Below are 16,819 nucleotides of genomic sequence, written 5' to 3'. Positions count from 1 at the left end.
ACATGCGACTTCTGTAAACTTATTGGGCCAGTGATGATGGATAGAGATGACAAACAGAGATAAGTAAGAATCTTTCTGGGACAGAAAGGCTTCTCGTGGGTGAAATGGCTTCAAAATAGATGATAAAAATATATATATATTGTAGCCTGGAAAACTGGGGAAACAGGGTGTTTGTCAGGGGCATTGTATGGAGCTCGCTAAGAACCCCCTTACCCTCATCTTCTTCCTTCAGGAAAAGCTTTTCCCAATAATCTCATTTTAAACTTCTTCCTCCTCGTGGAAGCCATGTGGGATGAAGGATGGGCAAAAAGGCAGGAAGCTGAGAGCACCGCTCCCCTCAGACTGGCTCCTCATGGAGCAGGGAGCCTGGAGCCCCAGCCCTGCAGGTGGGATTTCCCTTCTGGGCTAAGCATGAGCCAATGCCCTGACCTTCCTTTTCCTGCCTCTCCCCACTGCAACTCCTCGTTGGAGTGCCTGAGACACCATGTGTTGAAGTTGCTGATTCTCCCTCCTCTGCATCTGTTTCATCTGTTCAGTACAGCTGCAGAACAACTCTTGTTTTGAACTGGATCATTTCGTTTCCAAGTTTCCCCAGCCACAAACAAAGCAGGAAAAATAAAACTCGACGGGTGAGACTGTTCTGAAAGGATCTGAATCAGCCAAGAGCTCAGCCTCTCCCTCTTGCTTGGCTCTGAAACTTGGCTCCTCCAGCTCTGCTTGCAACTCAGCCTGGTTGTCATCACGTGGAGGGAAGTGGAGCTGTGGGAATTGGGATGCAGAGCAGTGAAGAGGAAGCACCAATGCTTCTTCTCGAATAGCAGAGAGCTGCAGCGGGCTTTCTTCAGTGCCTTGCATCCATCTCCTCCCATTTCTTTCCTTAGTTGGGATTCCCTTCTCTGAAATTCAGTGCTGTTGTCCCATCCAATGTAACTGGTGGAAAGGAGAACACAAAAGCCTTTGTGCCATCAGCAGCTACTGGCTAAAGGCTACTCCTTTGGGAGCTGCCTGCACCCACCAGAGCTGCAGTCTGTAACAGGCTCTCTTGCTGGCTGCAGAACTCTGTGCTGCTGAAAACCTGGGCCAGGATCCCTTCCCTGCTCTCCCTTTTTTGTATTCTTTCTGAAGAAAGCTTCCATCTGACTTGTGTGTGATTTCGTGTTCATAAAATATCTTCTCTAATCTGCTCATCTTTCATAGTGATTTCTGCCACCTCTGCAATTTATTCTGTGTATGTTTCACAGGTGTATATGAGGTGCTTGGTAGCAAAGCTCATACTTTCTCTTTTTCATGGCAATTTATAGCAGGCTGAGTAGCACGTGGCTGGTCAGCTCTGAGAACTGGTGAGAACACATCCATGTGTACCACAACAACTTTTCAGTGGAGTTGAAGGCTTTTATTTTCAGGACTTGCTGCACTTGTGCAGCAGCAGCACCCAAGCATCTGTGATCACGCTGTGTTTTCCTGCTCAACCTTAAGGCGCTGATTTTGTGGGAGAAGGGTCTAACACGCAGCCAGAGCGATGCTGAGGTAACAGGGAGGATGGAGTTCCTGCTGCCTGGCCTCAGGCTGTTTTAACAAAGACGTTGCTGTAACTTGCAACCCGTTTTTGAGATAACTTCAGCTCCCAGGGCTCTGGCTCAGATGCCTTTTTCACCCAGCCCTGAATGGAGAGGCTTAGAGCTGGCAGCCCGGAGAAGTGATGTGAATTACTGTAGGATCCTGCACCTCCATTCATGACTGTGGTTGCTCTGTCATTCACTTCTAAGTGTAGGGACTGTGGCCTTGCAGTTATCACTGGTGGTAAGTGCGTGCAGTGAGAGCTTCTGTCCTTAATAGGACCTTCTTCCAGCCACTGCGTGTCTGCAGCAAATCTCTCAGTTCCTCTTTCCTAATCAGGAACATCCCTGAGAGTTGCTGAGAGCATGGGATCTGATCTGGTTACCTGTTTCTATCTTTCTGTGCTGAATTGTTACCAATTCAGTGTCGAAACTCTTACGCTGCACTTCAAAATAATTATGCATGACAGTGCTCGCATATCTTCAAAGAAGCAGGGAACCAAAATAACCGTGTGAGCCAGTGCATGACACTCGTTTTGTAACCCAGGGTGAGAAGCGAGGTGAAGAAGCCAAGCACTTCTCTAAATATGCTCTGTGCCGCAGTTCAAAGGCAATGACTGCAGCCCGGGGCAGCACAGGGAGCTGGCTGGGGATTCATTAGCTGGAGGACGCCCGCTGCACGCAGCCTGCTCCCTGTGATCCTGCTCAGTGGCAGCAGCACGGCCCTGAGTCCCACGCTGCTGCCTGCGGCTGTGGCTCGTGGACGGGGCCCAGGGCTGGGCAGTTCTGAGCCCGGCTGTAATGCCACTGCAGCCCAGGGTGGCTGTTAGCTTGCTGTTACCACTGCTAACTGAGCACGTTTGAGCTGGGACTGTCTGAAGAGACCTGTGGGCAGGCTTGCGTTGCACTAATTCAGAGAGTGGCGTCCTTTCCTTTGAGACAGCCCCGAATCACCAACAGTTCCTGCCCCAGTTATGACATCCATTGCACGTACTGGGTGGAAAGCCTCAGCTCCAGAACTTCCACTTGATTATGATTATTTTTCCCCACTCTGCCCAGCTATTGAGAACAGCTGACTGTTGTACCACTTGCAGCATCAGCTGTGTTGGGAGTAGGGAAAACGCAGTGCTTGCAGAGCCCTGTGGGTGCTGTCAGGTCTCTTTGCCCCTGTCTGCCCACCCTTACACGCTCATCACCTTCTTTCATCCTCCTGATTTGAACTTTCCATGACCTTCACTTCTGCCGTGAGCATGTTACGGCAAGAGTGGTTCATAAAAATCAGAAAGCTACATACAGCATGAAATCATGTATTTATTGACAGGAAGGCACAAAGAAGCAACGTAAGGCACAACTAATAATGGTAATGCAATTAAGATGCAACTCGTAGAATATATTTCATAGGCTAGTTCAGTTCAGCGTATGTTGAATAAATGATAGGTTAAGGCTCCTGTCCTCCTTGATTAATGTTGAATTCTTATACAGTAGATTTCTACACTTTTTAAAGATATCCCTTAAAAAAAATCTTTATTTTTTCACTTAAAATGCTTATTGATGCGCTCCTATGCTCACTGTACCGCTTCATTTTGTTTGTGATGCAGAATCTCTGTGCTTTCACTTAACATGGGGGGTCTTCAGTTTCAACGAGTGTTGGATCTGATCCTTCAATCTCACCGATGGAAGCCGAACCACTTAGAAGATCCTCATTGATTCTCTTCAAGTGAAAAAGGGCTGTGAGCTCAGATGTGAGTTAAAATGCCAACATGAAGGAGGAATGAGTGGTAACAGAGGGGAACAGAGGGGATTTTCACCTCAAAGCATGAGAGGAAAATCTTTGTATTTCCCTGTGAAACCCAAAAGGGGAAAGGAAAGACTTTACATGATTAAAACATGTAGGACACCTATGGGAGGACGTGGATGAATGTTCCAGTGCTTTACAACCCATTATGTGAATAGCAACACAAAATTGTAAGATACACATAAAGAATCTTGGTGTAGCATGTCTCATTCAGACTCAAGAAAATGAATGTGGATGAATGCAACACTGATCAGCAGTTCAGAACACGAGAAACATAAGATAGGACCAAAATCCCACTGGAGTTAACTTAAACACAGCAAAACTTGCTTCGTGTTGTGCAACGTAGCTCTTGGAGCTTAACACTTAAGGATATCCAGGAAGAAAAAAAAAGAAACCTTTTGACAAGAAAATCCAAAGGGATCATTGAAGATCAATTCCCCAAGCGTGCTGAGTACTCAGTGCTGGATCCTGCAATGGTTACGTGTGAAAAATCTCCCGATTTACTTTAATGGGAGGTACATTCATGAGTTGATTGCTGGATCAATCATTCTGTAGCTAGATAAATGTAGATTGCTCCATATGTAGCAAACAGGGAAGTTTCATAGAAACCAGCTAATTCACAATCAGAAGTTAAGATTAAATGATACTACATCTGGGAAGAGATTTTTTTTTTACAACAATTACCTAATCTATAGGAATCCCATTGAATACTTCAGTATCTGGCAGTTGAAAATATTTTAGGCAAAGTTGCTTGGTATAACAACTTATTATTGTGAAGTATTCTTGCATACCTACATTTTATAAAGTTGTATTCCTCTGTTAGATCAACAAGAGTAAACGGATTCAAAATGTTTTGCATCCCAGACTTCACCTAAAGTCCATTACTGGTGGCAAATTCTGATTGCATAGATAAATAGCTCGACTTTTGTTGAAAACATACGCTCAGTAACAGCATAGCTGTGTGTTTTGCTTTGGTTTTTGGTCTTTTTTTTTTTCTTGGAGGAGGGGGATTTTGTTATTATCTTTTTCCAGTGCCATTGAATTCAGACTGCAGAGCCTGACCTTCCATCGGTACGCTCAGGACTAGGCTCTCAAGGGCTAAAATCAAAGGTTTTCCTCTTAACCCAGGCAGCCGCATAAGAAAATTTCAGACGTTGGGAAAGTAGAACACCTACAGTTCCAATGGACCTCCAAAAAACAGTGCTAGTGCTCAGCTTCGTGGGAAAATTAAGACCAATTCATTTACTGGAGCATCTAGCACTGAATGCCTAATTCTGTTGAAAGCTGGCTTGAGGATTTGCCCTGAACAGTTTAGTCTTTAATGCTGGGTACTGAGGAGGTATTTTCAACAGTCAGTTCAAGCTGTAATACTTTTGAAGACTTTTACTGTCTGTTCTTGGCCTATTCTTCAGCAACAGCTGCAGCACACGGACCACGAGATGCAGATAACGAGCCTTATCAGCATTTCCCTGCAAGGTAATAAATGAACACACATTTGGTTCAGTTTACATGTTACATCTTCTTTCTCATGCCAGATACTCACTGCCTTATTTTCTAGTAGGTTTTGCAAACTGAAAAGATTCTGTGCAGAACTCTGGCCTTAATCCAAAGTCTGTTGTAAATCACTGGGCTTCAGTTCCCGTGAAGCTCATGAATTATGGTCATACAGCAGTGCAGGGGATGAACTATAGCTTGACACCACATTACAGCTCTTGTGTTAGTGAGATTCTGACTAGGCAAAATCATTCTCCTACCCCAAAGTACCTTTAAGAATGATGTCAACGAAGTCCAAAGGTGAAGTGGACAAAAGTTCAGAGAAGTTATCTGATGACGAGGGACATGGCATTCTTGGAGCTTCCAGCAAACCATTACTCTGTATGGATAAGAAAGCAGAACAGTAAATTTCCAGCAGAAATCTCTGTGTTACGAGCACATTCTGGTTTTGACATTCCAAACCTAGACTCTGCTCCGTGCTGTAAGAAAGGAGAGGGTGGCAGAGTTATCAGTTCAGTCAGAGATGAGCTGAGTTTAAATTATTTTCATTGCTTCTGTGGTGTTTTATCTCTTACAGAGCACAACTGCTAAGAAGTTAGGTTCCCCAGAGGACCTGAAATGTGGCTGTCAGTCTGTATTCCTAGTTCAAGTCTTACATTACCAGTGTCTGTATATGTGCGTAAGTGAGAGCTCATATCTGAGAGTCAAAAGACATTGAAAAAGGTAAAAGGGCTGTCGTTACTTTCAAGCACAAAATATTTGTTTAATCTCAGACAAGAACACTGAAATCTGTACTGACTATTGCATTATTTCAGCTGAGCAGGATTTTGAAACAGAAACATCTGTTTCAAGCTTTCACTTCTCAGCGCTGGTGCCTTGAGTCCTGTACCAAACACTCAGCAAGAGCCACTGACACCCATGGGATCATCTGGATATTCTGGGACCTGCCATGTGCTTGTGGGTGGTGTTGGTGCAGAACGGGTATGCTGAAGGTTGGAGGAAATGACACGATTCAGCTCTTTGTCTTTTAAGAAATTGCTGATGGTAAGGAGACATTGGCAACATTTGGGCCAGCATTTGCAGTAAGAATTCCTGCAGAGCCTTTCTCCTGAAGAGGGGATTCTCTGCCCTGTGCCACCTGGGGCAGGGCTGGGAGCATCTGCTGCGCTCACAGGGCCGTAGGGCTTGTGTTAATCTGGGTTCTTGGGTATGAGGTCAGAGCCCGTGTACCAGGTGCTGTATCGTTACCTCTTGAAGAACGTCCTGTCCCTTGGGTTTATGAGCCTGGAGCAAACACATCAGCTCGCTATTCTCCTCAATTTTTAAATAGGGAGCGGTAGTTTGACACCAGTGTAGTACCTGCAAATTGCAGTGAGACCTGTGATTGCAGTCCAACGGGAAAACATAAGGTCGCAGTAAAAAGCCTGCTGCTGATTCTCACCTGCAGCTCAGGTCTTCCTCCCATTTGCAACAAGCAGTTAATTCCCTCAAGAATTTGGTCCTTGCGTAGTTTGAGAAACCTTCCCATGTCGCTGTCGCTGTCGGTTTTTTGAGATTCCGTGGCTAAGACGGTGTGGGCAAGAGCAGCGCAGTGCAGCGGGGTTAAACCTGAACAGAAACCACGGAGCGGTCAGACACATCCAGCATCTGCACTGCAGGAACCAGCCCACACCGCGCTGACACCCCCAGAGGGCGGGTTGTTTGAATGCCAAACTGATCATCCTTCAGCCCAGGCCAACTCTGCTGTTTGAAGCTTCTAAGCATCAGCACGGTGAAGCGTTGCCTCTTACCGCAGTGGTCCGTCAGGTTCACTGCCACACACACGCCGTTGTCTTTGCAGTTTTTCAAAACCTGAAATCGTGGAGATTTTGTGACGATAAATCCTGATTTTGGCCCAGATACCCTCATTGTATCTCACTTTAACCACCTCAGACCAAAGCTGATTTCCAGGTCGCATAAAACCCTTGTCTATTATAAACAAAGGAGCACACGTCTGACTTTTGCTCTATCATTGCACACCCTTTTGCACAGCAGAAATGATCAACGCACCTCCAAGACCCGCAGGTACCCATTCTCTGCGCACAGGTGGAGTGGGGTTTTCCCCAGCCCGTCCTGCTCGTTGACGTTAGCCCCCAGGGATATAAGGTCGCTGACCATCAGGTGCTGGTTCTTTTCTGCAGCGAGATGTAATGCTGTCTGAGGAGAGAAGAATGAGAGAAATTCATCGTTGCTTTAAAGCCGTTCTTATGTTACACAGTGCTTGTTAGAGAATGAGATGGGGAGTGGGGACGTTGGGTTGTCTGCCCAGCTGTGCTACCACTTGCTCTGCGCAGAGCACTCCCTCCCTCCTTCTGTTTTCCTCTTTACTCAAGGATAGCAGCCACTCCTTGCCTGGAAGGATGCTTGGCGTTTATCAGGGTTTGAAAGGCACCTGCGTGCCATAGGAAATGACTCTACTTTTGGCAAAGTAGCATCTTACCCGTTTCTCTGCATCCTTCTCGTCAATTTTATTTAGGGATGCAAATCTCCGTGCAAGTGCGTAAGTCAGAGCTCTTCTTCCCTGAGCAACAGCCTTGTGCAGCAGCCTGGAACAGAACATGTTTTAAACAAGCAGAAGATGAAGGACCAGTTAAAAGTAACAGATATTTCAAAGCACGAAATGTTAGGGGGTCACAAATGCTAAAAGCTTGTGATATTTAAGCATTTAATTTGTTTAGTCTCTGTATTAATAAAGGAGTTGCTGATTTTCCAGCTTTGTTTGAATTTATTGTCTGCCAGGATTTCTTGGTCCTCCCTTCTCGCTATTACCCCATTCCTCTCCTATCCAGGAGCTACTACACCCTTCCTTCTAGCCACCAACCAAACCTGATTTCCTCCTTTTTTCTTAACCAGCATCCTTCAGTACATGGAAAAAAGACTAAAACCCAGAGAAGGGAAACCACTTTCCTGCACTTAAAAGAAGCATTTCCAAACCATAATTCAGTGCTATGTAGGAGAGCTCCACTTCTTCTGTGTATTCAGTTTCAGTGAACTACTCAAAATAGTATGTTTCTCCTGAATTTCATACTGAAATTCTTGTTAATTTGGGCAAGCCTTTCTTTCTTCCTGGAGGAAATATTGATGCAGGCATTGGTGGTATTTTTTCCTTTTGTTTTTTCTTTCTCTTATCCCAGAACATGCTCTCTAAGCCTCCGGGTTGGTGTGTTTGGTGTGTGGTCTTTCCTTCATATATTCTTTTGACCTTGTCATCTGGTGCTTACGTGCTTTGTAAATGTAAGTGTGTTTGCTGCAACTGCTAGCTCATGACATTTACTTAACTATAGTCAAATTGTCTTCATTTCTTAATCATGATTAGTTTTATTCACGTGTGAGAATTTGATCCCAATGTCTTCAAGCTAGCTGAGCTGCACAGAACCTAAAAGCAATTTTCCTTAGAGTGTCTGCAGCGTGGAAAAGATCTCTTTGGCAAATCTTTTTCGGTAGCAGTGACTCCGTTTGCTTGATTTCATTTTCTTGTGAACTTACATTTGCAATTCAGTCTTGAGTATTGTTCATACTGAATTTGTCCTATGGCAATTGTAGTCTAGCAGTACAATCACGGATGTGGAGTATTTCTAATTGTACCAATGGAATTTTGATTGGTCTAAAACTGGGGTTACTGGAGCGCATCTGAACTTGCCATGGAGCAAGAAGACCTTCACTACAGGTGTGCCCTAAACTAGCAGTTGAAGTAACAGCCCCAGAAAATAGAAATCAACGTATTTCTATAGGAAAAAAACTGGAGACCTGTTGCCATTTTCATCAGGTGCAAGCAGTTTGTCTGCTGGAATATTCCTCAGCAAGCTTTCCTCCCTGTGTAGCTGGAACTGGAAGAAAGAGATGGCGGAAAGATCCTGCTGCGTGAAGGCAATCGAGGTCAGCCTCGAGCGTCCCCCGGAACCCGAAGAGTCGCTGCCAGCCTCCAGAAATGGCTCTGGCTGGGCTCCTGGTGGGCCGAAGCAGGGAGACGCGCTCAGTGCAGGGTGCGCCCAGCAATCCTTCTGGGTGCTGCTACCCGCGCCCTGCATCCACCAGCTGCCCTCTTTCTCCCTTGTCCTTGAGAACGTTCCTGGCGAGTCGGGCTCGTGCGTGTCTTTCTGACCATCACAGAAGGAGCTCTCTGCCTCTTCCTGCAATGCCGAGCTGCGGTGTGTGAAGCAGCAGTGAGAACGCAGCTTGGTGAAGCTTTGGCATCTTTCCTGCGCGCTGCCAGCTGCCTGCTTGCTTCCTCCAGCTCCCCACCAAGGGGCCTGCAGCTCTGCAGGGAAGCCCTGCCAAAAGCCATCGGGCGCAGCACGCAGAGATTCCTTCTTCAGCTGGCTTTTGTTCAGGTCTTCCTGCAGCACCTCCACCAGGATATCCAGGTCCTCCAAGCCTTTCAGCGTTTGCCCGATGCTCTGCTTGCTCTGAAACAGCAACAGAAGTGGGGAGGGCGGAAGATGGGGGAGGGAAGTCAGACATGAAGTGTCCTGTTCTTGCTGGGTGATATATGTGAAATGCGCCTGGGGAGGCTGGCAGCGCGGCGCTGAAGGTGTTATGCATACCTGTCTAAGCTGCTTCTCTGTATAAGGGTGAACTCTTCTCTTTTCTGTTGGAAAGAAAGGAAGAAAAAAGCCATCTTGAGTTTGGGGCAGCGGGGACTACACAGAAGTATTCTGTCCCAGAAAACACATCCATGGTGAAGGTGCACGGCTGCCCTGCTCCTGCCATTGAAGGGGCCCTAGGGGTGGCGTGGGGCACTGACCCTGGGGGTGGCTCAGCCCTTTGGTACGCAACACTGATGTCCCTATACAAAAAGGAGGTGGTGTCACTGAGAGGAGCTTCCCAACCTGTTTTTCCCGAGGATCCTTTGCTTGCCGTCTTCACTAACGAGGCTTCCTGAGGAGACAAAAAAATAATAATAAAAATAATAAAAACAAAACCAAATTGAAGATGCTTGCATGTGAGAAAGTGAAACGATGGCAAACAGTGTGACCTAAACTAAGAGAACTGTATTTCGCACTGTGTACTTTGCACAGCACAGACTGCACGTGAATGGATCTTCACGCGTGGGCAATTGGTAGCAGCCACACCAGGGCAGGGGCACAGCCTTTTTGGAAGCCTGGGCTGCTAGAGCAAAAGGGCTGTTGTTTCTTTGGACCATCTTCGGATCGGTTGCAGGGCATTATCCAGAGCATGGATGGGTTCTTGCTGCCCCAGCTCCGAGGGCCGCCCTTCCCGCAGCGAGCAGCCCTTACCTGGCTGGCAGCGGGCTCCAGCCCCTTGGAAAGCCGGACCTTCCTCAGCAGCTCCCGCACCGGCATCTTCACCCTCACGCCCATGTAACGCCTCCGAGGAGGGGGATCCGAGCTAAGAGCGGAGCCTGGAAAAGTCACAACACGATGCTTAAAGGAACAGAATTCTCGGAGCTGTTAGAGAACAGTGCGAGGATGAGGTCACCCTGCGAGCTGTGATTCTGGTGCTCATCATCACTTGTGGGAAATTTCCACACCACCCCACGTCTTCCTTGGCTCTGGCCTTTTATTAAGACGCTTCCTGCTCACCAATTACTGTAACGCATCGCTTCTTGGGCTACAACAATCTGTTGCAGTAAATCTTTTGGTGCAGTTTCCTGTCCCGCAGTTTATTATATTGATATTGGTAAAAAAATAAGGAATAGAATTGTTTGAGAACTGAGGCACTGATGTCATGTCCAAAGTCTTTCTGCGGTGGCTCTTGGTGTATTTAGAGGTCAGTGCTGTGTGATGCAAAGGGAAGCAAAGGTTTTCTGTATTGAAATGAAATAGTTATTTGAGAACATATGTAATTGTCCAAACAGGTTTGCCATCGTCAAAACAAGCTGCTCTGTAATTGTTTGCTAGGTCTTCTTGCATCTTAGACTTGAATCCCCAAACTTGAAAGACTTGCCCAGATTAGGAGCTTAAACGCATTGCTTTTGAAACTCCTTTTATATAACCCTTCATCCCTCACCCCTCTCCCCTTGAGGATGATCAACCTTCCCATAGCACGCAGTCAGTAACAGCTATCGTCATAAACAACAGCTTGATTGCATTCGTTCAGCAGCATCCCACTAGTTAACACATGACACGAGCAGTCTGAAGGACACATGCGTGGTGCACCTCCATGGAGCAGCAGTGCTGGCAGGAGTGCAGCTGCACGAGCGGTAGTTTCTCGCTGTGTGATGTTGTTTCTGTGCCCTGCTCCAGGCAATGAGAGCTGACACTCCTGCATCCCAAGGAGCGAGCAGCGTGCGCCCAAGATGTGGCGAATGCTTGGTGCTGAGAGCTCTGCTGTTGGTGCCTGCCTGCCACTGAGTGCTGGCACTTCTAAAGTGTAGGTTCTCTCTCAGACTGCTCTAGAAACGGGACTGATTCCTAGGTGAGGCCGGTGTTTTGAAGAAGAATGATTTAGTCTTTGTAGGGTATTTCCTTCCTGTACTTGAAGGGAGCTTCCAAGAAGGGAAAGGACCCACTTTTTATAGTTGGTTAGTGACAGGACAAGGGGGAATGGCTTTAAACAACAAGAGGGGAGATGTCGGTGAGCTGTGAGGAAGCAATCCTTTCCTCAGAGGGCGGTGAGGCGCTGGCACTGCTGCCCAGAGAGCTGTGGGTGCCCCATCCCTGCAGGCACTCAAGGCCAGGTGGGATGGGGCCCTGGGCAGCCTGAGCTGGTGGGGGGCAGCCCTGCCCATGGCCGGGGGGTGGCACTGGGTGGGCTTTAAGGTCCCCTCCAACCTGAGCTGTTCTATGGATCTATGATTCTGTTTCAAAGGACTGTGAAAAGCAATATGAAAAGGCACAATTGCTGGCATGTTATTATCTAAGCTATTGTACAGTAAAAATGCTAGAAAGCAGGTTACATTACATGCTTGGTTGGATCGTCAAAAGTGAAGAGCTCAGCAACAACTGACCAAGCACACACGATTTCACATGATTTTGTAAGATTAACAACTCGAAGGTCGTATCTATTACATCGCCATTAAATTCAGAACCAAACTTGCAATTCAGATTGTGAACGTGCAGCAGAACGCTGGAGATAGGCAGAAATCATGGAGGGCTGAGCTGCCCTTCATGAAGCAGAACAATTCCAACTTCAGCATAGCAGAGCACAGCCAAACAACAACAACAAGGTGTGAGGAGGAGCACGCCATGCGCCTTTGTTTGACGCTGCTGCCACAGAAGCTCGATGCTGCTGGCACAAACGGAGTTGCAAGTCGGCGTGTGCTTCACAAAAGCAGCATAAAACAGAAAATGTCAATAAAGATTTGATCTTACCGGTGGGAGCAGACATCGCTGGAGGATTATGTGGAGGAGCTGGGTTGATCTCAGGGCTTGCAACATTAAGTTCAGTTAATCCAGAGTCTGGCAGCGATGGGCTTTGTTGAAAATGCCTTTTGGGACTGGCAGTTTCCCCAGGCTGTGGAGATCCCTGGCCTGGACTGTAGCCACAGCTTTCATTTTCAGTGGTGTTTTGATTGACCAGAAGTTCAGGGCTCATGCAGACTGTTTGCAGCATTACCTCTGCGTGCGTAGAAGAGAGATGAAAAAGGAAGGCTGGGAATAAAACTTTACCGAGGTGCAAAAGAAAAAAATATCCAGTTTCACATCGAGAACGTGACAGTTGTATTCAATTCTCCATTGTAGTTAGGCCCAGCTCCTTCTTCTGCTCTGCACAGCGAATTGTAGTGGCTGCAGAATAAAGGCAGTTCCTGCAAACTGCTTGTGAGTTTCTTGGCTGCAGCGCTGCCTCGCTCCTTATAGTCAGGCACGGCCCAAAGGACGTCAGCAGGAAGGTCCCACCCTCTTTCCCAACGATCGGCAGCAGCACCTGATGAAGAAACAACTTTTCCCAAGGAGAGACTGAGCACGAGCAGAAAAGAGCTTTTCCCCAGTTACGAACCATGAAAATCTGTTTGATTTACTGCAGATAGCATGGGGAGGGAAAGAGACCTCTGAATGGGCTAATAGGTTGGATCGTGCAAGGGAGCATTGGATCCAGAAGCGTTTTATTGATTCTTTTGTCAGAACCAAAAAACAAAGCCGTTTTTCCAAATCTGCGAAAGAGGAGCTTGTAGCCTTCCAGGAGCCAAAATAATCTTCCCTTAAGCACAGAAATTCGGCTAAGGAAACACACCCCCCACCCGCTGCGTAGCTTTGAGTCTATGAAGAGAGAGCAGTGCTATGTCATACAATCACAGAACATGCTCCATTAAGGATTTTGGTGTTTCTGTCTGTGAGGATTTGCCTGTTTTCGGCAAGGAGGGATGCTTAAGCATGTGATGGGCACAACTACTGAAACTCACCTTAAGAATCTACTTGGACGGATCCTCTTCTTGTGGGAAGTCCATTGTCCTCGTCACAAGGAGAACTCAGTGCCAGGTTTAAACTCGGCTCTCGTGTCCCTGGGAAATACCTTGCAGTTCACACACCTGCTTGAGGGCAATGACCCTTCAGCTGAAACAGGCACTTCCCTCCAGCAGCTGGTTTGGAAGGCTGCAAACTTCATCCGAGGCAGCAGCTCACTTAGCTGTGTCTTGGAGAGCACTCCAGCTTTACTCCTTAGCAGAATCACCCTGTATGTAGCTGACCAGGAAGCAGACAGATTTTCTGCACCAAGTTATGAGAGCTGCATTACAAACAGCTTTTGTTTAAATTGGGTACTGGCGTCTCTCTACAGACTTGCACAACCCTTGTGTCCCATTTCCTCTGCGCTGTTGCAACTCCAGAATTAGGAATATTGGAAGAATTATTCAGGCAGTGGTCAAAATTAGATCTGGTGCTTGTAAAATGAGCGCTGAGTCAGGTACCAATACAGTGGCCTTACTGCAGCATAAAACATGAATGCACGGGGGGAGGCATGGCTAACAGACCCATTGCTTTGCTTGGCTGCCCATGGTCTCAGCTAACAGACCAAGGCAGCTCTCTAACTACTGTGAAATCCATGGGGCTCTGTAGGTGTTGTTGGGAGCTTAAGGACATGTAACGAGCCATTGTTCCAGTCCCTTCCTTAGTGGATTGTAACCAGTTTGCCCAAGGAAAGTGATCAGTGAAAGGATATTTCAGGGGTTGGAAGATTATTTACCTCTCTAACAATGAGACGGCCACAAAGAGTAGCTATTATTCTTAACTAAGGACATATTCTGCTCTGCCTCAATAAATATTTCCCTTCTGTCTCACCCAATTTGCCTTGCAGATTGTGTGAGCCCAGGACAAGCTGGAGCCGGGGTCTGGTCCTGCCTTCCCTAGTGACATGAAGCTGTATGTTATTCTGTGAACATTAGTGTTCTAATCAGAGGGATGAAGCATCATTAGGGAACTAATCAGCGCTTGTATGGGTGGGATAATTTGGCTTACTGCAGACAGGAAACTGCTGCAATGAATCATTTTATTTATTGGGTTGTAAATCACACTGGAGAATTCTCATCTTCCTATTCTCTTCCATACTCTGATCTGTATATTGTACAGCTTTCACGCTTGTTTATAACATGCTTTTACATCCACAGTGAGGACAGGAATTAGCCTGGTTTTATGACACAGAAAGGACCAAAACATATTGCTGCAGCCAGGAAAAGAGAGGCAGTTTTGCAAAACAACCAACAGAAACCTTGGAATGTGGCCCCTGCAAGAAACTGTCTCCAAGGCTTTGTATCTAACTGGGAATCTTGTGGTTCTTTTGCTCCCAAATTCAACAGGTACCTGATATTTTATGCAAACACTTCAGTGTTGTAAATTCAAACAGCTCTCATGAGTCTTACTCTACAAACAAATATTACTAAAGTCAGCCCAAACTGGAAACGAGCTGTCCACTCACAGCTGCATCGCTGTCCTGTCTCACTCGCAGTTTTGAATTTGGACCCACTACGAATGGCACCAGTCATGTTCTCCTGCAGACACTGTGGCAAGGCAAGTTTCAGCACGCACAGCGAGCGGAGAAATTGTAAATAAGGCTTTCTAGCATCTGTAAATACTTCTTCAGTTGGTACCCCTTGATTCCCACAGCTATGGGCTGTTTAGCCCAGCAAAAACTGGGTTGGAAAATTATTTTCTCGCTGGGGCTAGAAAATTTGTTTTCATCATCTTCCATAGTTTGAGGGATGTAAACTACTCTGTACCATTTACTTAAGAAAGGGAGCAAATGTCAAGTATTGAGGAAGTATGGAGTGAGGAGGACACAAGTATAAGCACTTGGGTAAAAGTCTTCAGTGGCCACATGTGGAAGGAGATGAGGCCAAAACACAGCTTTGGTCGGTCACACTTACAGCAGCCCCGCTCTTCAGGAAGGCCTGGTTTGCACTTCTTGTCTTGTTTGCCCTCCTCGTTAGGAAAAACTGCATGCTGGATCTTTGTGGTGGGGCTTTTTCCCCTTTCTAAATGTACTTACACCATATTTTTAGATAAATAGCCTTCACCATCGGGAAGTTCCAAGTGAATAACTGTAGTTAAAGCAGTTCCTTTCTGATTGATTTATGATGGGTAGCTCTGCCAACCTCTCTCCATGTAAACTTTCAGGTTATGCTGCCAGTGGGTGCAGCTCCTTTTATACCTTTAGATGCAGGACGAATGCTTCCTTCATCCCTTGTTGCTACATGTCTCCTTAGTGCACACACCCACTTTAACAGCATTGGCTGGGTTAGGTTTTTGTCTGTCTTTCCCTTTCGATGTTGCTGTTTTTGCCAACTGTTAACTTGCCTGAGAAATCCTTTGTTGCAAAGATTTCCTCTATTAATACTGTTCTAGGTACGCAGGGATCAGGAGATGGTGGGCTAAATTTGCACTGGTGTAGAAAGCAAGCACGGCTCTTTTTCCTGCGTGTGCTTTCAGTGTCTGATTAGAACATAAATAAAACACAGCCTTTGCAAATCTCTCTCTCTAAAGGTGAACAGGCTACTGTGTAAGTAGGCCTTGAGCTTAATGGATGTCCAGTAATTTAAAAAGTACTCATATTCAGAACTAGTGCAGAATGTGTGCAGGATTTCTTCTGCTGAGCGTCTCTCATGGGAACTGGTGTTCTGATGCAGAGGTGCTCAGAGTGAAAAGTTGAAATTATGCTGTACTTTAGGTGTGCATAATTCTAAAAGCTTGCATCCACACAGGCACTGAAATGGCCTTGTGACATTGCTATCCAGTCTGTCTCACATTTTCAGAGTAAACAGAATACCTAATTAGCTATGCTGAGGCGAGCCACTGGGTAATTGCATCTCGGATCTCTGCTGACGACGGCTGGCACACGATGCTTCAGAAACAAACTTATAATGAAAGAGGTCGGTGCCGTGCAACTGAGCCCGAACAGCTCTTAGTCATGGTGATGATGACGAAGCATGAACTCACCTCACCTCTTGCTGCAGGACAGAACTGTGTTGCAAAACAAGGTGAATTCATCTTTCCAGTAGCAGAGTCATTCAGATCTCCCTGAAATCCTTGCTCCAGTAACTGATGTCCTGCTCTCCTAAGGCTTTGAAATCGTTAGATGAAAGATGGTGTGTTTTCACTTAGCAGTGATTATTTTCTTTTGGTAACCATTCATGCTCTGTTCTGCCTTTAGGTGGCAGAAATAGAACATAAGAAATAGACAAGGTCCATTTTCATACATTGTCAATTCTAAATGCTTTCCATCTTTCCTTAGTGATGCTGTGTATTGTGGTCTCCTCTATGCTTTCCCTAAACATAGATGAGCACTCCCACTGGCTTTCATCAACTCTTTCTGTACAAGGGATAGAAAGCAATGATGCTGTTTGCAGCAGCAGAGGGTGTAGAGAATAGAAAAAGGAGCTCTATAGCAAAGGACAGAGGAGATCTAAAAGCCCCAGAGTATATCAGACCTTGGAACGCACTGGGGAGATGAGAGTTTTGTGTCAGAGCATGGAATTTATTCCTACATGCTGCAGCATACACTCTGTGAGCCTCTGCTCTGCAACATCAGTGCCACATGGAGTCTG

General features: G+C 46.3%; 1 protein-coding gene across 2 annotated transcripts; it reads right to left on the bottom strand.

Annotated features, from left to right (window-relative positions):
* Positions 2,848-12,930, bottom strand: LOC110387593 (NF-kappa-B inhibitor zeta-like). Of its 2 annotated transcripts, XM_021375856.1 has the most exons (12): positions 12,159-12,922; positions 10,122-10,246; positions 9,714-9,762; positions 9,429-9,472; positions 8,632-9,290; positions 7,325-7,430; positions 6,895-7,041; positions 6,636-6,696; positions 6,287-6,453; positions 6,094-6,204; positions 5,116-5,224; positions 2,848-4,820 (listed from the first exon to the last, which is right to left on the bottom strand). In XM_021375856.1, exons 1-12 carry the CDS (start codon positions 12,397-12,399, stop codon positions 4,810-4,812), a joined length of 1,830 nt encoding a protein of 609 aa, XP_021231531.1. In that variant the 5' UTR covers positions 12,400-12,922; the 3' UTR covers positions 2,848-4,809. The 2 variants fall into 2 exon arrangements, with proteins under 2 accessions (XP_021231531.1, XP_021231530.1); XM_021375855.1 differs by having other exon boundaries at positions 2,848-5,224; positions 12,159-12,930.

The sequence above is a fragment of the Numida meleagris genome, chromosome 23, assembly GCF_002078875.1.
Source record: "Numida meleagris isolate 19003 breed g44 Domestic line chromosome 23, NumMel1.0, whole genome shotgun sequence".
In the NCBI taxonomy this organism is placed as follows: Eukaryota; Metazoa; Chordata; class Aves; order Galliformes; family Numididae; genus Numida; species Numida meleagris.
Note: the sequence above shows the minus strand (reverse complement) of the source record. Positions and strands in the feature narration are given on the sequence as shown.